The following is a 26,480-nucleotide window of genomic DNA, read 5'->3' as shown; positions in this document are numbered from 1 at the left end:
GTCTGTCTCTTGCAAACTTCAGTGTTTCTGACTTAAGAAAACACAATTATTATGATCAAGTTGAAATATAAGCAGTATGTGTAAGTGAGAACTGAGCAGGAGGTTATTAGTGTTTGTCATGCTTCTTGTGGCACTCTTTCTAACCACATCCATGTTAAGTTAAAAAAATCCCAAACCAATTTTATCTACCAGAGGGACAACTGGCAGCTGTAGGTGATGCACACTACCCATACAGATCTTGTTTCTTGGATTCAAGGTAATTGAAAGATCTGGCTAAAAAAAATCAGTCAGAAGTCAGATCCTTCGAATTTTGCTACCAGTGCTGAAAAAGAATACTTTAGGACATACTGAATTTTGTATTGCTGCAGTCTATATTCTTAAAGTTTGCTAAAAAACTAGAAAGGCTAGCCCAGCATTAATTATGTTTAAAAAAACCCCAAAAAACCAAAACCCAGACAGACCTCTAAAGTAAAAATATTGCTATTTTTCTGATGTGGTTTTGGAGTATTTAAAGTCCCTACCAACTACTTTCAATACCAACTCTAAATTGTTTTCTCTGGTAGGTTTAAGTCTCTGATTATCCTGAAAACCTGACTGCAAATAATAGTAGTATTACAGGCTTTTCTCATCACAGTATATTTAAATGTAACCTCAGCAAGTGTAATTTTAAAATTGTAGTTTTTTTTCATCAATAAAGAATTAAAAAGTTGGAAGTTTGGAAATAGAAATAGATCATTGCAGGTAAATGTTGACATAACATAAAAAAAAAACCTCAGAAGGAAAGCCTGGGAATATACTTTGTGTTAATTATGTAACACACAAATAATGCTTGTTATAGATTAAATTTGGGATTTCACAAAATTTCAGTGTGTTTTTTAAAAATGATTGCTGATTGGTCTAATTTTTTATATAATTTTATTACATAGTCATTATTTTTTATTTTCCCAAATGGACGTGCATGTTTTTTGTGGTAACTATGTTGTAATAAGTGACTAGTCCATGCAGTATTGTTGTACAGTCAAATACAAGCAATTTCCTCAGGGCCATTCATGCACACTTGCATGATTTTGTCTATTAAAATTGGTGAATGTTTGGTTTATCAGTTCTGTCTCACTAACAATGAACATGCATGCACTAATGCTGTACCTCTGTTTGGTGTGTACATTTCTGTTCATGCCATGGCAAGGCTCTTGAAGTACCTGTTTTCTTTTACAGACTCAGTTAAATTTGCTTCTTGAGAAGCTTCACAGCACTGTAAGTATATATACAGATGAAGGTTCACAGTTTTCTGATGTAAAACAAAGTAGATAATCTCAATATTAGGGCTTACAATAAACGTGATTAGTAATTACTTTAGGGTTTGCAGCTACGTGGAACATCTTCTTGTGCATGTAATGGTTATTTATTTACTGGAAAAAGGAAAACCAACCACCTTCAAAAAAGTTGTAGAATGAAAGTTTAAAAAACTGAATAAGCAGTATGAAATCTGTCTGTGCTGCAATCTCCTGTTTTGTCTCTTTTACTTCTTTCTGTGCATTGGTTATCATTGATGACTAATTTATAGAAAATTTAGAAATGTTTATTAGAAGTAAGTCATTTAAGAAATAATTTATTATTAATTATTGTTTTAATGTTCCATAAAGTCATTAAAATATTTTTTCATTTTACTTTTTTTGATAGGCTGTAAATGCACAAGTGGTCAAGGAAACTGAGTCCCCTAATGAATATTTGTTAATTTGGCTGATGTAATTAGATAGCTTGTGAAATTCTCCATGTACAACATGCCATTTTACTTTAGAACTTGGAATTGTAGGAACACAGTGCTGTTTCTCTTGACCACATGTTCTAACCAATTATAGATATTAGGTTATGCTCTGTCAAAAAAAGAAAAAGGGTGGAAAATTAAAGGAAACAAAGGAGTGGGGTGCTTGGAGTACAGCCAGCATATACGATTTTACTGCAGTCATGAGACTGGTCTGAAGGTGATCTATTTCACCCAGAACATTCTGGAAATGAAATACAGTCCAGGGAAAAAAGTGTGTGTCCAGGCTTGCTGTACTCTTGAGTTTAGCTAATCTGTGATTGGGGAGATATTGTTAATGTAGAGTTCCCTTGGCAGGTGCTGTCTCATTCTCAACTGAGAGATGGAAAAAGAGAGAATATGCCACAAATCAGGCTTAATACTATGTTTTCTCAGTCCCAATTTTGTTTTAGAATATGCAAAGTTGTCATTAGCAGTCACCTGTTGAAGGAAAGTCTGAATAATTGGGTGGTGCTCAGCAAAATGTTTTCCTTGCTGAATGTCAAATCATCAGAGGGAGCAGTGGTGTAGCACTGTAGCACACATGGTCATAGCAGAGGAGCAGACTGGAACATCAGGGAAGGGAGACTGCAGCTGTGAGCCAAAGGAAGTTGTAAAAAGTAGAAGTTAAGGAGGGTCAGGTTCATCTGGCATGATTCTGCTGTCAGGAGTCTGGTTTGCTCATGTGAACTCTGGGGCGTTTTAGTGTTGTGACTATGGAAGATATTGAGGGTAGTAGGATCTAGAGTCATAAAACATAGATTATATACATGTTAAGAGAATAGTTGAGTGAAAATTCAACAGAATTGAGGATCCAATTAATGGCTTAGCATTGAGATCAGTTACATCAAGATCAAGGTTTCAGTGCAAAACTGGTATATGAGAGAAAAAGGGTGGGGTTGGGACTTGATTATCTTTATGGCCCACTTCAACCCCTCAACATTCCTTGATTCTATGATAATGTCAGCATTTCTCTTTTAGAATACTATTATTTTGTATCTTACCCTCCCCCCCACCCCCATAAGTCTTAATTATTTAACTGTTATTTTAGGAGTTTTAAAAATCTGTGTATTTTGCTAACTTCTTGCTTTGGTCATAGGGGTCGAGCTTTATCCGCTGTATCAAACCTAATCTAAAGATGACAAGTCACCACTTTGAGGGAGGACAGATCCTCTCTCAGCTTCAGTGTTCAGGTAATGTATGCCTCTGGTATTTTTCCCTCTGATTTTTACTTTGGTGATTATAAATGACTGTAAATTTGAAATATGTGGGATGAAAGCAGTATTTCCTTGCTTGATCTGTTTTCTAGAAGGTAGGTTATTTATGCCTTATAAACAACTATTTAGATTTTTAATGACTTAGCATTCATTTTAGAAATAATTCATCTGAATTGGCATTAGGACTCTTCTTGCAAAGAAGAGTTGCCCACAGTATTAATAGGGCACCAGTTCAGTCTGGAACAATAAAATTTAAAATTTCTGTGGCAGTTGAAGTGTTAGAAACTCCTGTGTGCATTTAGAGGCAGTCACTGTTAGCTGAGATATCTAGCAATTGAAGCACACCAGCATTCTTTGATTTTATACATACTATAATTGAGTTTAATTATACTGGTTTGCTTTCTCAAAAGTTTCTTTTTATATCACTATTAATTTGATTTGGAGCTGAACACCTAACATGGATGAAATGCTGCATCTTTGTTTTTCTTGAAATGCTAGATGCTTTCCAAATGTATAGCTTTATTTGCTCATGCCCCACTGAACTTTTTGAAAAACAAAGACAGTATAAACAAATTAAATTTCTATTGAAAGCAAGTATGCAGAAGATTAAGTTTTATGACAGCAACCACAAGTTAAGGTCTAACTTAAAAACTTACCTGCAGCCTCTGTGGATAAGAATATGTAAAATAGGGGTAAAAGCTGGTATAGCCTCTGCTGCTGAAGTAATTTGAATCTTACTGACACTGTCTGGGATTTACTGATACACTAGTTGCAGCCAAAATATTGTAACATTATTGGGGACATTGATGTTACATCTTAGCAGCTGATACTTTGTACTTCAAGTACACTAAATGTTCTAGCACTGCCCTGCACATGTATTTGCACGTGGTATCTGCACCAGGTCTCACAAATACCATTCACATGATTGAAATAAATGCCTGGTTGGGCATTATTTGGTGGTTTGGGGTGTAGATTTGGGTCTTTTTGTCTTCCCTTTAAAAATGAAATTGTCAAATCTGCTGAAAAAGAAAAAAGGTTTTGGAAGAAATATTAGAAGAAAAATCATATGGATGATTGAGTGTTACTTACTTCTCAAATAGGGAGAAAACCTTATGGGCTTTTCTCATGTGTTCAGTATTAACTTTTTGTGACTGATCACATAATCAAAAAATGCTACAGGCTTGATCAAATCCCAGCTGAACTTTGTGGTTTAGTCTCTGAACAATGTCTTTGAGTCTTATGTCATAAACCTACTTACTGTTTATCATAAAATTCACTGCTTAATTTGCATGTTACTAATCCCAGGTTTTATATATGTGTCTGTGAATTTAGGGATGGTGTCAGTTCTGGATTTGATGCAAGGTGGTTTCCCATCACGAGCTTCATTTCATGAACTGTATAATATGTACAAGAAATACTTGCCTGAAAAATTGGCTCGACTGGACCCTAGGCTTTTTTGCAAAGTAAGAAAATAATTCTTCTGTATCATCCACATGAGAAAATATATTGTGATGTTGGTTTTCATGTTTCTTTGAAGGAGGCAGAATTTAATCCTTTCTGTTTTCTGTGTTTCAGGCCCTATTTAAAGCCCTGGGACTGAATGAAAATGATTACAAATTCGGACTAACCAAGGTGTTTTTTAGACCCGGCAAGGTAATCTTTTTCTTGGAGTTCATGATTATGAATCTTAAAATAATTTCCATTTGAAAGTGACATTGTTTAACACATTGATAAAAGTGTGGCCAACCTAAATAAGGTTGCCCAGGATTTGTATAAATAATTTTGTTCATTTTCTTTGAATAAACCACAAAATTTTATGGATACAATTGGGTTTATAGTCTTGTTGCTGATGCTGCAGTATTTCTAATGCAATATTTGTATTCCAAGAATTATGTTGACTTTTAGAAAGATGAAGTCAGAGCCAAGAAGAAATATTTTCTAGTAAAATCTGTTTATAACTGAAATCTCCTTCTGTGATTCTGAACATTGCTGCTTCTATTCAGAGTAAGGAGATGAAGTTGAGAGCTATTGTGATGACAAAGGAAAATTATTGTAATCCCAGAAAAATGTTCTTCCTGTCTTATATTTACTGAAAAGCAGAAGTGCAGGATTTTCAGAAAACGTTGCCTTCAATGGGAAACTTATACAAAGATTAAAAATTGAGAAGTGCTTTCAGCTTTTATTTTTTTCCACAGATACATAATTAGATGTGTTTTGAAGTTGTGGAAGGCCAGAGTTCATCTCCAGGATGTATAAAAACAATTGATTTTTAAAAATTTTGACAATAAGTATTTTTGGTGTTTAGTAAACGGTTATATTATTCAAAATGCCAAGTGTTGGACATCCATACAGCAAACATATAAAAAATCTGCGCTTTTAATTTCTGTTATCATCAAACAACAAAGTGTAAGAAAATTGTCTACACTCTTTAATTGAAAGCTGATATAATGACATACAGTTTATGTAAAAAATTTCAATTCAGCCTGATCTCAAATAATAATACCTAACACTCTCTGTTCTCCTAATATGTAAAACTTGTTTTAATTGTCATTTAGTTTGCAGAGTTCGATCAGATAATGAAGTCTGATCCGGATCACTTGGCAGAGCTGGTTAAACGAGTGAATCGCTGGCTTATCTGCAGTCGTTGGAAAAAGGTTCAATGGTGTTCTCTCTCAGTGATTAAATGTATGTGTCTTATGTTTTATTAACTCAAAATGTTGGTTAAAAATACAGCAAAGCAATTAATAACACCTTGAAATGTGGTCAAGGACATGTATAGCAGATACATACTGAACTCTGAGTAACTGATTTCAAGGTTGGTGGGATTTTTCTTGAAGTTACTCGGCAGAATAGGAATAAGGTGGTGTGCAATAGAGATTGGCACTTGTGGTGTGCTTCAGAAAAGGTACCTGGGAGATGGGGAAGGGTCTGATGCAGAATGTCAGCAATCTGATAACATGGAAGCTGAAAACTGCATTAGAATGGGGAAGAAGAGCATAAAGGCCTTATGCCAGTGTACACATGGCTGTGCATTTGGGCCAGCACAGTCTGTGACTGATTATTTGTTGCTATTTATAGTGAAGAAAATAGAATTTCTGAGTTCTTAGGAGATTTCAGACATCAGAGATTGTAACACTAAAATCTTGCTCAGGCACACATAGTCTGCATACAGTTTTGCGACATCAAATGTATAAGGAAGATAGAAGTTGTGTTAAACTGTATAAAACATTAAGATTCTATCTTATGTGTGTTTACAGTGAAAAATAAGATAAAGTATCGAGCCAGCGCCTGCATTAAAATACAAAAGACTATTCGTATGTGGCTTTGCAAGAGAAAGCACAAACCACGGTAAGAAGATACTCCTTGGTTGAAGAAAATATGTTTTAAATTATATTTTCATGGGACTGTAAGAGGAGGTTTACTTTATTAACTAAATCTGTCTGAAATCATAGAGTGATGCTAAGTACAGTTGAAGGAGACTGAGAGGTTCTGTGTTCCTTCACTCTTTTCCAAGGCTGCATAGACTAAATCTGGACCTTTCCTAAAGATGTTTCTTTATATCTTTGTTCATAAAATCCTTCAGTGACAACCTTGTTTTTAAAAATTTTTTAAGTCTGTCTAATTTAATTTAAGCTCGTTAATTGTTGTCCTTTACCAGTTCCTACCTTTATAGGCTCCCTTTCATTTTTATCTTAGAAATAATAACTGTCTTATCTCCTCATGAAATTAATTCCATTATCTGATGGCAGGGAATACTGATGGAAAAACTACTTCAATAATTAAGCTCTGCTGACACCTTAATGTTCTTCGACAGAGACACAGCTCTGTTCTAGTTGTGGGCTTCTCATAAATTCTTTTACATCCTTTGAGAATTATGTTTCATTTTGAATCTTGGCATTTCTGACATTTTTTTTTTAGCTAATTGGTGCTCATCTTTAATGATTTGATTTTGTTTCTACTTTTGTGTCTTAATTTGCAAATCCCAGTACAGTGATATCTGTTTAGGAAGATTGTCTGCAGTTTTGTAACTTCTGTGTGGGGCCTTCAATAGTGGTTCTTAAAAAAACTCTTGAGGTTTCCTGAACTCCTCCCCAGCCTTGTTTTCTCATTCCTTTGGGGTGTAATGGTGTTCATTCTGGGATGTAATACTGTGTAGTAGAGTTTTATCTGATTAATTCTGTCACTGCTCTTTGAATAAGTAGCACTACTCAGCCTTTATCCTTTCCAGTTAAAATCCTCTAGTGGATACTAATAATCATTAGTATCCATTTATTATTGTGAGAAAAACATAAATTAATTCTCAAAATAATTCTCAAAATAAAAATGCATTTTTCCATTTTGAGCCACTGTTTGTTAAGTAATTTTAGTTACTGCTTGGAAAAGGCTCCATTGCTTAGTTACTTGATGTGATAATTTCAAAGAAGATTTCAAAGAAGAGGGAGAGTTTTGTCAGAAGGCATAACTTCTCTCCCCGTCTACCTTTTTTATATGAGTGACTTGTGGAGTTTTAAAAATATCACCTTCCAAAATTATTTCAAATAAGCAAATAAGCTGTCTTACCTTCACAGCATTGATGGCCTGATAAAAGTACGTACACTGAAGAAGAGACTTGATAAATTTAATGAAGTAGTAAGTGCTCTGAAGGAGGGAAAAGCAGAGACAAGCAAGCAGGTCAAGGATTTGGAGGCTTCTATTGATGCATCAATGACCAAAATTAAGGTATGGGATAATAATGAGAGAAAAAGTAGCTTTGTACTGGAATCTTTTAAAAGCTTCATCTAAAGGAGAAGGCCAATGCATTTTTTTTAACAGAAAATATACTTTAAAATAGTGGTCTTAATTTTCAGTCATTGGGTAATTCCTGTTTGAAGCTATTTGTAAATATAACTGAAGTGAATCCTGAAAATAGGTGCATATGACTTTGGTATCTGTGTGTCAAAATTGGCACTGAAGGTTTTAAAGAAAAAATGCATGTTGATATTACGAGACAAGTGCTGTCAATAAGTTGTTTGTTGCTTTCACTATTGGAATACCAATTACCATTATTACCATTATCAGAATACCAATTACCATTGCCAATATTTTAACTTAATAAGGACTGAAACAAGGCATTTATCACAGACTAGAGACATTTCCAGTTATGAGGTTTTTCAAACTTGGTAGTAAAGAGAATTCAGCTTGCTGATTATGCTTCAGATCTGTAGTCCTCTCTTTCTTACCACAGAAGCACAAAGACAAAATGAAGGCACACTGGCATTTATTAATGTTAGAAAATGTTTCATGCAATATTATAGCTTTCTTAGTGTACCATATTAAGACTTCTCTATTTAAAATCACTGTTGAAAAGATGGTAGAGTTAACCTATCAGCTTAGGGTTGTCTTTTCTAATGAAAATGATGTCATTTGATTATCATCATGATACACTATCAGAAAAGGTCAGCAAACCCCCCTATTGCAGTTTTATTAGTAAGATGTGAATTGTAAAATTAAATTAAATTGTACCTGTCAATTAGGTTTGAAAATGTGTCTAGCAAAGGCTATTTTTGAAGCATTTTCAACCTGTAATTTGTTACTTATAACTTTTTAGAAAAAGTCACAACACAGTGCAGTATTTTTTCTGAGTGCTAGCAAAATATTAAGAAAAACTATTTTATACTATGACATAAAAGCAGAGCTGTAAATAACCACTAAAGAAGATAAGAGCACAACGCAAAATACACAGGGAAGGCCTTAATTTCCATCTTAGCATGCTAAGAGTAATTTCTGTTGCTTAAAACTGCAAGATTTAAAATATGAAGGTATGTTTTGAAAGGAAGTTAAGGTTAATTTCAGTGATGAAATGGAGATGACTTTGTATGGTTTTATAGGAGAGGGGAAGAGCAATGGGTCCTTAGATTTAGAAAGAAAGGGAAGAGTGGACTCAAGCTTCCCAACTCCGAGGTGTATTTATGATTTAAATATAGTGCTCAGTGATCTCATTTCACTTAATATTTTTAAGTATGTTCTTTCAAAAGTGAAATACAAATAAAAAACAATTACCCCCTTATTATTTTTGCAGACCACTATAATGACTAGAGAACAGATACAGAAAGAATATGATGCTTTAGTTAAAAGCTCAGAGCAGCTTCTGAGTGCACTGCAAAAGAAGAAGCAGCAAGAGGACGAAGCAGAGAGGCTACGACGCATCCAGGAGGAAATGGAAAAGGAAAGAAAGAGACGTGAAGAGGAAGACCAAAAACGAAGGAAGGAAGAAGAGGAAAGACGCCTGTGAGTCTTGAGTTTGAATAAGTTGCTGGTTATAGAATCAGAAGAAAACTGGAAAAGCTTTTAAATGAAGTTTAAAAGGAAGGAAGAGGAGGAAAGACGCCTGTGAGTCTTGAGTTTGAATAAGTTGCTGGTTATAGAATCAGAAGAAAACTGGAAAGGCTTTTAAATGAAGTTTTTTTTGATACACTTTCACTTACAGAATAATTTGTATTGTATTTCTGTGCAGTGTTGAAACATTTCCTTTCCCAGTGATTTGTAAGGCAAGTGACAGAAGATCATATGGAAGAAATTATATGATGCAGCTGGAAATACAGATGAGCTTGAAAAATTTCATAATTTACATGTAGTATCCTGTCATCAGAACTGTACTGATTTGTGGACTACCAATCAGTTTTATGAAAGAGACTTTGTATTTCTTACTATTTCTTGTTCATTTGTGTCATAATAACACGTTTTCATTTTCTTCTCCTCTTATGTAATAGGAAATCTGAGATTGAGGCAAAGAGAAAACAGGGAGAGGAAGAGAGAAAAAAGAGAGAAGAAGAAGAAAAGCGTATTCAGGTTGATGCATTAGCTGTGTGTGGCTTTGGGGGATTTCTTGTTACTGTGATGGTTTTGGGGTTGTGTGTTTTGTTTTCTTGTATTCATTTACTTATTTATAAATCTTTTTTATAGCTTATGTTCTCCACCAAGTCTAATGGCTTCTTTCTATAAATGCATTTCTCAGAGTCATTCACCAGTGTTGCTTTATTAGTAAATATAGGGCAAATGTCATGTTTAGGATATGCCAAGACAGATGACCTATTTCTAGTTCCTATGCAACTTCAAGTGTTCTGAGGGACGTGCATCTGTTTTTAAAGGATTTTAAAAGTTATTTTAAAAATATGCAACGTTGGAGAATCCTAGTTTAGCCTTTGAAGGTTTTGTGGGTGGTCCATGTCAGGCAAGTTTGGCATTCTTTTACTAAAGTCACATCTCGACTTTGATTGTGTTACTTACTTGCTTAACTGCAAACACTTTGAGAGTACCAGTAATAATGAGAGGAGGCAGGACTGTCCTTGGTAGCTCCTTTGGCTGCCTCATGTACACTAAATACATGCAGCTCAAACCCCACTCCTCCACCTTTCCCCTTGATTCATGGCAATTCTTACTGATTTCATAATGAGATCTCCTTCAGAGGTGTGTTTGGATCCTATATCCCTCTTTTCCTTTTTTGTTGGAGATTGCTTGGGTGACCTGGGATAGCAGTCTTATGAAAAAAGAACCTCTATAGTGATTGTCTTTATCAATGTTTCTTGGCTTCTGAGCTGTGGATATCTGCAATGCAGAATGTAATTTACACTTTTAACTTTAAAATGCTGTGTTTGGATCCAAGTGGATACATAATCCTGTAAGGTGTTTCATTCTCCCGCATACACTTCCTTTCTCATCTTTCCTCCTGGTGGTTGGTTTTATCAGCTAATCTAAAACAAGATTCATAAGGTAAAGTCACTGGTGTAATGGTACAGTTTTTAGTGTTTTAGTGGTGCAACTTCACAATGATGGGTGGGAAGCAGCTTTGTTTCCTTGTTAATTTTCGGGCACTGCTAAAACTTGGTGTATGTGCCTTTTGAAGGTATGAATTGGATGGTCCTGTTTTATTTACTGTGTGTGCAAGGCTTTTTGTGAAATAATGATGGTAAACTGCTGCTGTTGTTTGACTCTGCAGAGGCAGTATATTTGAATTGCTCCTGCACTGCACTAAGTTGGAAGTTTTACCATTTGCTTAAATTCAAGTTAGATCAGTTCCACAGAGAATTCCAGTGTCTGTCTTAATCCCTTTTCAAAATGACATTCAGACCTGTATCCAAAGTAGTGCCTATTACAAAGTCCTGTGGTGCCAAGAGCAGAATATCAAGGGAGTATTGTGTTAGTGCTATGGAGGAGCAGCCATAGCCTCTGTTTCATTTGAGTTTTAATGATTCTGAAAACTTCTGAACATTAATTTTTATAATAATGAACAAAATAATTCATATATTAAAAAAATTACTTGGCACTTTATTAAAAAGTTAATATCAGTGGTGGACAATATTTGATAAACTATATGAAAACCAAGATTCAGTTTGTAGCTGTTTCATTTTTCTTGGGTCAAACTAAATACTAGTGCTGTTAATTTTTCATTTCTGTAAACTGTACGTGTTTTCAAAAGCTAATACACAACATAGCAGTTTTTCCAAATACTGCTCATGTAGCATTTTGGTTTTTATTGGGTAAGGCTAAAGGTGTCCTGTTCCCAAACAGGCTGAGATTGAGGCTCAGCTGGCTAGAGAGCGAGAGGAGGAGACGCAGCACCAGGCAGTGCTTGAACAGGAGCGCCGTGACCACGAGCTTGCCATGAGGATCGCCCAGAGCGAGGCAGAGCTCATCAGCGATGAGGCACAGCTGGATTTAGGTTTGCGCAGGTACGGAGGCAAGGAGTTACATTTTCCTCTCTGTGCTTTCTTTTCTCCCTATCCTGGTCCCTTTGAAAAGACTGTGCTCTTGCTTGGTTAATGGAACTTTGTGTTCATTAAATGGAGCTTTTAAGTCAGTATATTGGAATGTTTTTCAAATTAAATTTTGAAATTTGTTAGATTGCTTTTGCTTAGACTTTCTTCATTTTGCATTTTGCTACATCAGTAGCAAAATTTTGTAGATGCTGTTGGACATGACTGCAGGTCTCTTTTTTTGAGTTCTAACAAGGATGGCTAACTTAGAATTCTGATTTTTATGACTCATTTAAAGTAGGGGATAGAATTTCTTCAGTGGTAAGTAATAATAACATACATCTTTGCTAGGACTTGATAGTTCCATTTTTACAGTGAATTTGTGTGAGATTTTTCTTTTTAAACAAGAAGCTCTCTTTGACTGCAGAAATAAAAGTAATTTCTGGGCGCTGACTGGTAAGTTTTTTCAAGTGGAATGAAAATACCTAACATAGATGAGTTCAAATGTTAAGTGTTAGTCTTGTTTTGTGTGAATTTTTGATGTGCGATAAGATGAGCTTCACCTTTGATACAGAGAACCACACTGCCTGTCTGCAGAGCAAGAACTCTCCATGTGTAAAAGGTGATGTCTTGAAGCAACTTAGAAGTTCCAGTAAAAATGGTACTTATTGGTCAAGTTGCATAAAGGGACCTGTGAACATGGTCACATACTTGGTGACTTCATTAATATGACTCTACTCAGCTTGTTGTTGTTGAAATGAGCGCAAGAAAATCCCTTGTGTTGCCATGAAATTTCAAGCTCCTAGATGTGTTTCTTTTGCTACCCAAATTTCATCTAGATGTATACTTTTTTTAATAACTGTATGCTTGCTTGAGATAGATGGGTAATTTTTTGTCATGTTCAATACTGACTTCTGGGCAGTTCCACTGAAATGGTTGTGTTTTTTCCCTCGGTACTACAATAGCTGTCAAATTGTCTCTGACTGAGACTGACATGCTCCATTCACAGAATCAGAATGGTTTGGGTTGGAAGGGGACCTTGAAAACCATCTCTTTCCTGCCCCCTGCCATGGTCAGGGACACCTTCCATTAGACTAGGTAGCTCAGAGGCCCATCCAAGCTGGGATGGGGCAGCCACAGCTTCCTTGGGAAGGCTGTTCCAGTGCCTCACCACTCTCCCTGTCTGGATTTTGGTGCAATACTTTAAAGGTAGACACAAAGTCGCTCTAGTCTTGCAACCTGGCAGAGTTCTCTTAAATATGAAAGAAGGGATGCAATAGACAAGAGCTCAGAGAATTCAGTAACTTTTCTGTCAGTGAAGCTCTGACCTCCACTGTGTTTCCTACTGCTCATAGGTGATTTTGGCACTGGTCTTTCTTGTATAATCCCAGAATGGATGATGAGCTAATTGTCGTCATAACTCTTTGACAGCCAGTTTCTCTGCTGTGTAGCTAGCACAGTTCTGCTGTGCAGCTGGTAGGTGACTGAAGACCCTTCTTAGTGCTTGGAAAGTACTCAATGGTCTGAACATGTTAGCATAGAGATGGAAATCATTTCTTGAGCAAGATAATACCTAAATCTAGAAAAGAAGTGATAGATTTTTCTGCTTATATGAGATCTTTTTTATCTCATTGGCAAATTTTTTTCCCTTGTTTCCAAAGTCTACTTCAAATAGTTAATTGCACATTCAAAACCTGAATAAAATGCTTTTAATTTAATATTTGATTTTATTTTGGCTTGTTTAAAATCAAACTAAAACCTTACCCAGGCCCCTGTATCTTCTATTGAAATCAGAGGATTTTCATGTAATTTCAGGAGTTGCCTTAAAGGTAGCAGCTAAAGAAATTCAGTGAAATGAAAACTATTGTTTAGAACAAATTATGTAATTTAATAATTAAATCATAAAGTCTCAGGACTTCCTTTATATTATACCAATCAAAATTTTGCTAGAGTCTAAAGAAGTTATAGTCTACAGTCTTCTACATTTGAGACTGACATATTAGCGTGTGATACACTAAAATCACAGACTTTTCTATAAGTATCTATACCTTCCCTGTTAAATTTTGCTGTAATAAGATAAAGCATATGTGACTTCATACTGAATTCATGCAGTGTACTGCTTTTACAGTGTTATCATACTTCTGTAAAAATTGGTTTCATCCTTACATATTGGCATGAAGAAAATAAAGGTATTTTCCATTGTATGGTTGTAACTGTTGAGTGAAAAGAGGAAGAAAAGTGTGATTTTATGTGCTCAGTTTTAAGAAATACACGACACTTTTGTGTTGTCATATTTGAACTTGAGTGCCTGTAGTTTATTTCTTTTTTTCACAGTGCCTCGCTGTATTCGCTTTCATCGCTTTCATAGCTATTTCAAGGGGCATAAGTATTAACAGTTTCCTTGAAAAATATATTTGTTGGCTTCTATCAAAGAAGAAAAGTTGTTTGTTCTGGCAGCACATCCAGGATTTTCATTTGGGCTTATTCTGTGCTGGATCTGCTGGACCTCTTCTAGCTTTATTCAATTTTACTATTCATCCACCATTTGAAAGGATGTGTAATATGTGATTTACTGCACCCAGGGGTAAATTAAAGGTAATGATTAGCAGTTAAGTAAAAAAATAATTTAAATAGTAGGTATCTGCTTTCAACTGGGTAGTTTTTATTCATTTATGTGGCTTATTGAAACGTACAGTATGGCATATAACATCAAAAGAAAGCTAGTCTTAGAAGAGTGTTGTGAGTGTATCTGTCCTGGGTTTTGCATTGGAACAATCCAAAAGTCCTAATTTAGCACAGACAGTGCTACCTGTGCTCACCTGTGTGTTTCCAGTACAGCAGTTAGACTTGGGGTCTGTTCACAGCTTGCATGAAGAAGCACCCATCCTGTTCCCAGAGCAGCTACAGGAGGATTGCTGCTATTTCTTGTGACACGCTTATCCAAGCATGAAATAGATCAGTAGTGTGCCTCAAAGTCTCTGATTTTGAAAGATTGGACGGGGGAGAAAGGCTGGGGGAAGCTTTCACTTGTACATTTTTTTTTCTCCCAGATTATAATTTAAGTCATAATTGAATGAGAAATTTTGGGGGGGAAAAGAGGTTTATATAATCAGCTAAAAATAATAATAATAAAAATTCATAAGATAATAAAGAAGATGTGAGAGATCAGGAAATGCTATGACCCACCTTTTCTTGCTTCAGATTATTAAAATATTAACTAGGTAGTAGTTTGTCTAACATTAAATGTCTTCTGTTTGCAGAGCCAATGGAACAAAGCCACAAATGACTGCGTATGGCATTTTTTTCCATTTGAATGCTCTAATAGATAAAAGCCACATTAATTAATCAAAAGAAATTGATTTTGTCCTCTTATTTACTAATACCCCATAGTAATCTTTGTTAGTATGCATCTGTAATTTCTAAATCAATTTTTAATGCCTTATATTCATTACGTTGCTTACATCTAATAAACCCTTTAATAACCAAATATACCAAATAACATCTATTCAAAAATCATTATATAATTGCTGTAAAGTTTTTCACATACCATCCATTTTTCACTGCCCTGCGTGATTTGTTCTTTACACAATCAGGACTCTGTGTGTGTGTGTGTCTGTCTGTCTGTCTATCTATCTATCTAGCTAACTATCTTTGTGTGTGTGTCTGAATTGAAATAATTAAAAATAAGTAGTCGTTTCCTGTGCACTTAATTTAATTTCAGTTTGATTGTCAAGACACTTTCACAGTTATAAAGGCTCGTTTTATATCCATATATTCGGTTTATGCTCATTTACCAATTTTCTTGTAGGGAACAAATGGCCACAGAAATGTCAGAAATATTGTCTAGGTAGGTGAGAAGGTATAACACCAGTGAATCAATCATCTTCTAAAAACAAATCACACATTAAATGGGTTGAATTATTATGGAATTAAAAGTAATGGAATCTGAGTTTATTTTAAATGATAAGCAGATAAGTAAGTTATTTCTTTCAGATAAATTGCGCTTACCATTTTTTAGCAATTATTTCTTTGCTATTTTAATTTATTATATTGAAAAAGAATAAGAATAGTTCATGTACCCTGTAATTTTCTGTAATTTCATTAATGCTTCTCTAGCTTTCTTCTCCTCTCACCTTTGTGATAAACAGAGCTCAAGGCTCCACATCTTTTAAAGGCGTATTTCTACAGATTCAGCACAAAGCTAATGAAGTCATTTAACAGCAATGTAATTGTTGGTGCATTTAATAAGGAAATATTCTCATTAGAGTTCTCTTAAAATAAAAGCAGTTTTGAAAATTTCCATGGTAAGACCATATTAAAAACCCTCTTAAGATACCCAAACAAAATCCCCTTCTGGGATTTCTTTGAATGGTAATGTGAGATTTTATGCATGATGCAGAAGAAAAGATAAATACAGGTTTTGTCTGAATATACTAGTTGGTAAAATACTGATACTCTGTTCAAAGAAATGTTTGTGATTGTCTTCCATATCAGCAAGTAAATAGAAAGTGTTTTCTGCAACTTGATGGTAGAAATAACCTTTGACATTGATTTTATGAACCTTACAGAAGAAGAAAAAATGTTTAGAGGTTTTGAAAGGGAATCTGTTGTTTAACAAGTTACTAAGCTATGTATGTATAGTCTGAAGATGCTCAGTCTCACATGTTTAATGGATTTTCTAGTGGTATCATGGATGATTGGAATGCAGCTGGTAACTAAATTTTTCTCCTGCAGTGTTATTTTAAGAATAGGAATAAACCACATCATGTGTAATTAAGGTAGCATATGAATTTAAATGGCCATATTGTATTGCATATATTGACATAGTGGCCAATTTTTAATGTACAAAAAGATGAAAAAATTTTGGGGTCAAATCAGGCTCTGTGTTCTGGTTGAATTCAAAACGCAATGCTTCTCAGTATCTGCTTGTTTAAATAAATTTGTCTCACTTTTCATACACTGGAAACTTTTGACATGAGACTATCTTTTGTATTTTTAGTCTGAAAATACTGTTTATGATACATAACTCTCATATGGAGCAGTGAAGATGGAATATCAAATGTGATGCTCCTCTTACTGACAGACTGTTATGCTTGAAGTCATGTAGAAAACAAGCAAGTGGTCTTCAGAGTGCAGAGTAGTACCCTAATAGAAAGACTAAGCCTTTCAATTGGATTAGCATTCTTAAAGATTACTAGTTTAACCAGAGAGGGTACAGCTCTAGTTCTACTGTGATAAATTAGGCAGCAACCTCTTAAAGTGGTGGGTAATGTTGCTAAATAAGGAAAATCCTTAGGATTTGTCCAATTAGGTTCGAAAAGGTTAGATACCAGGCAGTGCAAATTATTTATCAGGAATCCTTGATGTCCTACAGAATATAACAAAATATTAAAGTATATATTTTGAAGAAGTTTGTCCAGTTATTTGTTTTACAGTCATGAGTAGTTCTAAGTCAATTTTTAAAGTTCAACTTCTCAAGCTCCAACTGGAAGCTGTGTGGACTTGGATTAGTAGTATGAGTAGGCATTAAGCTGCTACTCCAACAGCAAGATTCTGTAGTTTTAATTATACTGAAGAGATGGTTCAGTTGTTATTAAGAGGAATGTTAGGTTTATTCAATGAAATTTAAATTGCATTTGTTATCTCTGCTTTCAAAACTGCTGTATCTGCATAAAGAAAAAATTCAGGTTATAATAGTTTTTTATAACCTTCTAATTAAAAAAGGAAAATAAACATAAAACTTCATGGTACCACATGAGACCTTTATGGAAAAATAAATGTTAAAATAATATTCACTAGATTATACCTATTAATACTGTGCCTGTCCCACAAAGATATTACTGCACAAACAGACCTTCCAATGAAAAAGCCTGTTTTTTCTTAGTGCATCAAGAACTTTGCTACCTTGTTAAAGATCTAGTTTCTTTTGAAGAAATTCCCTCAGATCCTGAAAGAATTCAATTTTTGTTCTTAGTCATGAGCAGAGACTGGTAAAATCTTGTGTCTACTCTTGAATTCCTTAGTGTTTAAAAGATGTGCTGATCATCACTGAACATTGCAGTGTTTTCAACTTATTTTATAAGCAAATAATCCACAGGAAGTTTGCTGTTCCTGAGAGAGGGTTCTTCCACTTATCCATACCACATTTCTTGGGGAAAAAAAGAAATTCAGGCTTACATTTATATCTAATGTTCATTTCGTACATGGAAACATTGTACATTTTCCTAAAGATGATTGAGATTTTAGTAATAATTCCTCACTTGCATTTGCTGTTGACTTACTTTGACATTACCTACACATGGTGAAGACCTTTTGCCTTTGGAAAATACTGAGTTTCAATGAGTCTTTTTACTGGTCAGCCTTTAGTCCGAGTGATCTTTTTTACTTTGATGATAAATATCATCACTCTTGATGATCTTGATGATCAATATCATCATTCCCAACTTAGAATAAATATTGCTGTTATTAGATGGCCAATATAGAATTAGTTTGGTTTCTTCTCTCAAGTTAGGTTTTTGTCAAAGACAGAATATTTTCTTAAGGTTAGGAACAAGGACTTTGTTCTAGATCAATTTTAAATAGCAGAGGAAATGTCTTTTCTTCCTTCTCCTGTTCTACTTCAGGAATATTTTTCCTTGTCTGTTTTTTGAATGGAACTAAAAATGTTCAGTCTTTGTTTTCTGCATCTTGGTTCTCACAAAGTAAAATGTGCACCAGTGTGGGATGAGATACTCAGAATATGTGTCATTCCATACCTGAAAAGTATCAATGGCAATTCCTTTTAATCTTTAGGAGGCAAATCAGATTATGATATGATTTTGAGCATAAAATATATTTTCATTTTCTCTTGATAATTTAAACAACTTGAAAATACTATGGTATTTTGTCTGTGTGGTAATAAGTATGACACATTATTGATCATGGGATCTCTTCCTCTTCTTAAAAAAATTCCTGTTTAATACTTGGAAAAATATATATTGAAAATACATATTTTAAAAATAATTGCAGGGGTCCTGCAGTGCAAGCCACAAAAGCTGCTGCTGGTACTAAGAAGCATGATCTCAGTAAGTGGAAATATGCAGAGCTTCGTGATACAATCAACACTTCCTGTGGTAAGTGGTTTTTTTCTCAGAAAGAGTTCAAGTTGTAGTTATACAAAAAGTGTTACTTTCTTCCTATAACAAAGATTAAAAGTTCACATGACTTTGAGTGAATAAAAAATTAATTTTAAAAATTCTCTTACCCCCAAAAGAACAATACACAAAGCTATTTCCATATTAAGGAAACAGAATTTCCATTGTTATGTCTTTTAGGGATTATATATTTATGATAATAAACATCTTGGGCATAAAATACATGCTATAACTTCTTAATTAAGTTCACTCCATTTGATGTACTTCCACAGAGGGAATAGTAGTTATTATGCTTCACCTAGGATTTGCATGTTCTAAGAATTTTTTTGCTATCAGTTCTTGCTGTCACCAAATCATAAAGAAAGCAAAAATATGTTCTGTCTTAGATATTCCTATTATTCTTTAATTTTCACAATGTGTAACTTCTTTTTGGAAACTTACAGTGGGGCATTACTCACCTTGGCCTCAGTGCTCTGAAGATAGAAATAGATAAGAATTATTCGTCTTTTAGATATTTCTGTTTCTTCCTGCTTCTTATTGAAAGCACTTGGTTAATTTGTAATTTAAGATCACTCAGAATTTCTTCCTGGATGTAGAAATTGGAAAGTAACTCATTCTCTTTTAGTGTTTTTACATATGCAAGACTGGAGTAATGTTTTCAGCTATGTAGATGGTGCAGTAATAAGTGGAGTTCTTTCCTCATGAAGCCAGCTTGGATACTCTGAGATAACTAATGAAAAAGCCTTGTCATCATTCAATTCCTAGCATAATGAAATTCAGAAAAATTAAAATACATACATGAGAAAAGAATACAAATCTAAGCAGTCAAATTTCTGTTTTTCTTTTTTTTCAGTTGCAGAAATAATGTTCAGCAGTGCAATTAAACTTTTTTAAAATTTGTTTCTGTGCTGCTTGTATTGTGATACTGTCAACAGAAATATTTGTAGCACTTTACTGCTCCAAAAATCACAGTACAACAGCTACTTTGGGGAATGCCTTTACTCTAATGCAGAAAGGATTCATCAAACTCTGAGGGACTTTTTGGGCCATAAAACACAGGCCCTGTGCTGCAGAGAGAGAGGGGTTTTTATATTACATTTTATCCTATTAGTGTCACAGCTTGATCTCCAATCATATATCTTATCAATATAGAAAAACATTTAAGAAATATTTTTCTGACTTTTCTCACTCATGCCTTCCCCTTCTCCTTTTTTTTTGGGATAGATATTGAACTCTTGGCAGCTTGCAGAGAAGAGTTCCACCGAAGGCTAAAGGTGTATCATGCTTGGAAATCCAAGAATAAGAAACGCAATGCAGAAACAGAACAGCGTGCTCCCAAATCAGTCACAGACTATGGTGAGGAGAGATAGTTTTGTGTTTATAGTAATTTTGGTGATAATAGTCTAAAGAGAACATTTCTGGAATGTGTTCTGGGTTTGCTAGGTTGAAGAAACTTGGAGTTTTTTAGGAGTGTTTTATGTTGATTTAAGGTAAATATTTTGGAAAGATTGAAACTGGCAAATTCTTCACAGAAATTAAAACACTTTCGGTAGACCCAGCTTCTTATGCTGAACAGCTCTCTCTTAAAACCTTTTCTCACATCCAGCTGACATCTGTTAAAAAGAGTTCTTGATCTACTGATGCAGTTGCTGGCATTTTTGTTAAATGTTCATTGCTGTGCTACTTTAATATTTCATAATATATAGCCATGTAGACATAGATGTAGATACTTTTAAAAGGTGCTACTAATTCTGTTGTTTGCATCACTGCTTACATACATCATGTTACATCCTCCTTTATAAAATCTGAGTGTTCATGCTGTAATTCTGACTCATGGGGTGACAAATTTTGTGTAGACCGTGTTTTCTATTTAGACCCCTCATTCTACTGATTTCACAGGCTGGTGTTTATTGACAAAGCAACACACTAATCAGAGTAAGTTTCTCTTGCATTCATGAAGGAAGTGTGGGAATTTCAGACTGCCAGACCTGGAAATTCTGTTCCTGGTTTCTGGAGGGATATTTACAGAGTGGATTGTTACTCTTTTCCCAACATTCCACCTCAAAAGTCTGGTGATCATCTGTATAAAAGGAATCTAAGAAATTTATAGGATCACAGTAAATGCATGGAACCATTTAGTCAGATCATTCCTTTTGTCTTTTTGTTCCATTATATTTGATATTTGTGTTCCTGTCACACAGTTCATGGGAGAGACAAAGGAAAGGGAAGATAGGGAGAAAGTGCTCTCCCCAAAGTCATGTGAGCCTGAGATTAAGGCATTGTCCTGGGACATGGAGAATAAACATCCCAGGGAATCCAGGTGCTCTAGGTAATCTCAGTCCATGTGCAAAGGCACCTCCTTCCCCTTGATTCATTTACTGGAGTTATTCATTACTTGAGCATTACCTGAGTTTGAGGTTCTCAGGGAATTTTAGTATGGATATGTGGCAGGCAAAATCTGGACCCCTGGAGAAGATATTATCAAAGAATGGGTCCTTGTGTCTGAAATGTGGTTTTAGCTGCTTAAGCAAGCTTGTGACTGAAATGGCAGGAAAAGGCATTTGAAGCACTTCTGCCAAGTGGTAAATTGCTTTGAACGTTCTCTCTGGAGCTAAATGGGAAAAATATTCATACACAGTATTGCTGATGGGAAGTATCAAAGAGCAGATGATCTTTAGATTTTTGCACACAAAGCTGAGAATATTCATATTCTTATCACCTTTGAGATATTTGCTGCATTCTTTTCAGTGTTTTTCATTGCATTTTTTTAACTTCATTGAAATATGGCATAATAAGAGAATAAGAGAACCTTGCAGTTCAGAAGAAATTGATAGTGACCTTTAGAGACTCTTAATGCCAGTATAATTCTTTGCATTGCAAATAATCATACCACATGGGCATTTCACATACATATGTACTGTAGTCATCTGAGAAGGTAGTAAGAAGAAATTCTGATTTCTTAGGTGTTTAAGCTAAAAGTCTTTCTGGTGTCAGTGGATGTGGGCTTCAAGTGATGTAGTTTTTTCTTTACATCTCTTCATTGATTTAATGTAGTTTTACAGTATCCTTTAATGTAATTTTATAAGTATCCTTTATTTAAATTCATACATTCAGTATAGAAGCTAAGCACTGGTTTGTGTATTATTACTGGTATTGACAGAGTCTGGAAGGTTTTTTTTCTAGCAGAAGTGTCAAAAAAGTAAAGTACTACATTAATTAACTAGCAGATTTGTCAGAGCAATATGGACTTAGCATATATACCACTGAAGCTTTGTAACAGGAATTGCAAATTATTAAGGTGATTAATTTTGAGGTTAAATCTCGATGAAAATAGAAGTAGAAAGAGAGTAGAAACACTTAGAATCTGCATTTATGTTGTAGCTAGAATTCCTATTTGTCTGTTATCAGCATTGGTGAAAAATGTTGATGTTGTAATGAAGCCATAACTTATAAGGGATCAGCACTTTCATGTTTTGTTCAACATGTAATATTTGTTCACAGATTTTCCACCATTTTTGAGCAACTCAAGTAAGTGAGGAGACAGTTGTTTAAGCTAACTTTGAAGAATAGGAACACTTGAGAGCTCTGTACTAACATTGATTAATCCAGTGTTTTGCTACACATGTACATAGAAGTTAATTGTAAAAAAAAATAAATTATAATTTGACAATGTTATTCATCTGATGGTAATTATACATTACTCTAGTAATTAAAAATGTACTTATCTGCATGAAAACCTACCCATTTGAGGAGGCAAGGGAAGGGAGAGTGAAATAACCTTCTTATATAAATTATTGAAAGATATAATGTCCGATTTTTTTCCACAACCACCAACAGCCCAAAACCACTCTTGTTCTAGCCTTTTTTTTATTGTCTGCACATGGCTTTTTGTTGTAGCAAAACTCTGGAATCAACATAATGTAACAACTATTTTCCTAGCACACAGACTAACATTCAGGTGATGGTTTCTTCTGAATAGAGAGCCACAGTTCTATAGCACCAATAGAGGCTCCATTGGCTGCTTAGCATTTCTGTTCTCTAGATTTGCCCTCTTCTCTAGATTTAGATATGCCTAGGGGTAGAAATGAGCCTTAGCAATTACCATTGCAGTGCAAAAAGTATTCAACAATACCTAAGTACTGATCTGCTGGGATAAATATTCAGACAATGCATAAAATTAAATTAGTTTTTTATATACTCTGTCTTGCTGTAAGGTGTGTGTTTTATCAGAGTTGATGTATAAAAGTAGCATTCACGTGTTAAAATCTGGGTGCTTTTTCTTCTATGTTTGTTGTTAATGCACACATTATAAAAAGGAGATTTGATATGTATTACATATAGGGGTTTGTTAAGGTTCTGCTGTTCAGGTTTAGATAAATTATTTTTGCTTGAATCTAGGCAGAAGAAATTTCAAGATGTAGTTGCTAGTCCATATTAGTCCTGTTCATGACTGTAAAAATAAGTTATTAAAAGTAATTGCCATTTTTTATATTAATAAATGTTAGCTCAGAAATTCTCTTTGTTGCTCAATAGACAAGGAAAAAAATTGAATTCACTTTTAATTATTCCTTTTGTGCTGAAACATATAAAACGTTAATCCTGATTTTCTTCTGTAGAGATGGTAAAGGTTCATAAGCAGGGTATCTGTATCAGTGGTGTAAACCACTAAAACAAAATCAGTAATAAACTTTTGCAGGGGCAGCTATTAAAGGAAAGGATGTTGCTTTTAAGTGCATTTACTAATTAAAACTGATTATGATAGTGTATATATAAGATTAAGAAGGTTGATCATTTGATGAATTAACATAGAGATTATCTGCTTTTATTTGAAAGCGAGTTTCTCTCTAGAGTCTGAAATATGGGGAACTTAAAAAGTCCAAAAATGCATGTGGAAAATATTTAGCAAAAATATATATGAAACTTGAAAAAATTTCATGTAAGTTTCTCCTTTAGAAGTTTAGTCAGCTGATCTTAATGGTCTGAAATAAAAAATTCCTTGAAAAAAGAAAGCAGCCAGAAATTACTTCTAATGCCAGATTTTGACTTATAGAAATCTAGGCAGAAAATTGTTTGGTGGCAGCTTTGTAATAAGCAGTATTTATTGCCAACATTTCTATTAACAAATTAGTAATTTCTAACAGTATTATACATGCTTTTGTGTCGACTGTCAAACATCAAGTGATGCTTTTGTATGTTTGCAACTGAAAATGCTTCTGTGCGCTGTGATCTTTTTTTACAAAGAAATGGACTGAACTAAAGCAATTGCTGATAAATGTTTCTGGTTGGTAAGAAACTTTACATGGCAAGTTTGACCTTAGATATTGATCAAAAGCAGAATATGTTATTTTATTTACTTAGTTTTGTTTAAACTTGCCATTGGGCAACATGTACAGGGGTCAACATGAGCCATTTCTGACCAGTGTTTTAGCTGTTGCAATTAACAGAATGCACATTATATGAGATGGGAATACTTTCTAGGTTTGCTGAGACTTCAGATGACCTTGAGAGATAATCTCTTGGGTTTTGCTGGGGGATTTGTTTTCTTGTTTGTTTTGTTGTTTTGTTTGTTTTTTAATGTGCTGATTAATAAAGGAAGTAATATGGCTTTCTTGTTTTCTAATTGCTTTGTTCACTTATTTTTGGGGGCATGTTTTGTATGATAGCACAACAGAACCCCGCAGCCCAGCTCCCAGGCAGACAACAAGAGATTGAAATAAACAGGCAGCAGCGCTACTTCCGCATCCCCTTCATCCGCCCCGCGGACCAGTACAAGGACCCCCAGAACAAGAAGAAGGGCTGGTGGTACGCACACTTCGATGGGCCCTGGATTGCTCGGCAAATGGAGCTTCACCCTGACAAGGCACCCATTCTGCTTGTAGCAGGTTGGTGTTGAAACTTTCAGAAGGTCCAGAGTTGATAACAAACTTCAGAAAAAGAGGATGAAGTTCCAAGTTCCCCAAGTTGTATCCATCCATCCTTCCTTCCTTCCTTCCTTCCTTCCTTCCTTCCTTCCTTCCTTCCTTCCTTCCTTCCTTCCTTCCTTCCTTCCTTCCGCCACTTCCGCCACTTCCGCCACTTCCGCCACTTCCGCCACTTCCGCCACTTCCGCCACTTCCGCCACTTCCGCCACTTCCGCCACTTCCGCCACTTCCGCCACTTCCTTCCGCCACTTCCTTCCTTCCTTCCGCCACTTCCTTCCTTCCTTCCTTCCGCCACTTCCTTCCTTCCTTCCGCCACTTCCGCCACTTCCTTCCTTCCTTCCTTCCTTCCTTCCTTCCTTCCTTCCTTCCTTCCTTCCTTCCTTCCTTCCTTCCTTCCTTCCTTCCTTCCTTCCTTCCTTCCTTCCTTCCTTCCTTCCTTCCTTCCTTCCTTCCTTCCTTCCTTCCTTCCTTCCTTCCTTCCTTCCTTCCTTCCTTCCTTCCTTCCTTCCGCCACTTCCTTCCGCCACTTCCTTCCGCCACTTCCTTCCGCCACTTCCGCCACTTCCTTCCGCCACTTCCGCCACTTCCGCCACTTCCTTCCGCCACTTCCTTCCGCCACTTCCTTCCTTCCGCCACTTCCTTCCGCCACTTCCTTCCGCCACTTCCTTCCTTCCTTCCGCCACTTCCTTCCTTCCTTCCGCCACTTCCTTCCGCCACATCCTTCCGCCACTTCCTTCCTTCCGCCACTTCCTTCCTTCCGCCACTTCCTTCCTTCCGCCACTTCCTTCCTTCCGCCACTTCCTTCCTTCCTTCCGCCACTTCCTTCCTTCCTTCCGCCACTTCCTTCCGCCACTTCCTTCCGCCACTTCCTTCCTTCCGCCACTTCCTTCCTTCCTCCCTCCCTCCCTCCCTCCCTCCCTCCCTCCCTCTCTTCCCTCCCTCTCTTCCTTCCTTCCTATCTCGGCAGAATTTGAGGATTTGGGTCTGCTGCTGATGGTGGCCAAATGTTTCAGAATATCACTGGGACATGTAACTGGTCCTATGTTTTACTTCTACATGTACTTCAATTTGGAAAGCCATAGACAGTGGGAAATCAAATGGAAAGAGTTGGATTATTACAAACCCTGAGATTATTCCTTGAACTGGAGACAGTGTGAAGATAAAACATCACAATTTATCTGGGAAAAGTCTACTCATTATTGTACTGTTTTTTAGTTGTCTATAAAGAATTACAAGCAGTTTGTATCAAAACAATTTGTACATATGTTACATTGTCTGTCCGTAGCATGGGGCTAATAGCAAGCTGATGCTTTTACCCTATTTATGCTACTTAGTATGGGAAAATAGCTTTTTAATCTTAAAAATTTTAAATAAATGTTGCAATGGATAAGTAGAGATTTATCTGGTAGTGAAATGTATCCTCCTTTTCTGGAGGGTAAGGAACAGGGGAGAAAACACTGGAGAAATGCTGCTTACCCTTCTGTGTTTTGAGATTTTGTATTTAACTTAGAGACTGAGGAAAGGCCATAGCCAATATGTTTCACTACAGGATTATGCTTTACTGGCAACAAAAGTTTGTTTTCTGCAAATTATTTTAAGTAGAATTCCTTATACCAACTGTTGCTGTTCAGTGCCAAAGCCCATAGCTAAAAGTAGCACTGCTGTCGTGAGTACCT

General features: G+C 35.5%; 1 protein-coding gene across 4 annotated transcripts in view; it reads left to right on the top strand.

Moving 5' to 3' along the window:
- The window catches only part of MYO6 (myosin VI), a 102,881-nt gene that overhangs the window by 72,438 nt on the left and 3,963 nt on the right, over nt 1-26,480 (top strand). The window contains exons 19-34 of one of the 4 annotated variants that reach the window (XM_058020104.1): nt 1,216-1,254; nt 2,901-2,994; nt 4,351-4,481; nt 4,594-4,671; nt 5,574-5,703; nt 6,276-6,366; nt 7,587-7,737; nt 9,077-9,285; nt 9,768-9,846; nt 11,566-11,726; nt 15,011-15,040; nt 15,559-15,597; nt 18,759-18,862; nt 20,108-20,239; nt 22,385-22,411; nt 24,547-24,765. In XM_058020104.1, coding sequence (XP_057876087.1) covers nt 1,216-1,254; nt 2,901-2,994; nt 4,351-4,481; nt 4,594-4,671; nt 5,574-5,703; nt 6,276-6,366; nt 7,587-7,737; nt 9,077-9,285; nt 9,768-9,846; nt 11,566-11,726; nt 15,011-15,040; nt 15,559-15,597; nt 18,759-18,862; nt 20,108-20,239; nt 22,385-22,411; nt 24,547-24,765 — 1,714 coding nt within the window. Of the gene's footprint in view, nt 1-1,215; nt 1,255-2,900; nt 2,995-4,350; nt 4,482-4,593; nt 4,672-5,573; nt 5,704-6,275; nt 6,367-7,586; nt 7,738-9,076; nt 9,286-9,767; nt 9,847-11,565; nt 11,727-15,010; nt 15,041-15,558; nt 15,598-18,758; nt 18,863-20,107; nt 20,240-22,384; nt 22,412-24,546; nt 24,766-26,480 lie in introns of those variants that run through there. The other 3 variants (XM_058020101.1, XM_058020102.1, XR_009114244.1) reach the window with 3 other exon arrangements.

This window comes from Melospiza georgiana, chromosome 3, assembly GCF_028018845.1.
Source record: "Melospiza georgiana isolate bMelGeo1 chromosome 3, bMelGeo1.pri, whole genome shotgun sequence".
Lineage (NCBI taxonomy): Eukaryota > Metazoa > Chordata > Aves > Passeriformes > Passerellidae > Melospiza > Melospiza georgiana.
This window is presented reverse-complemented; position numbering and strand designations above follow the sequence as displayed.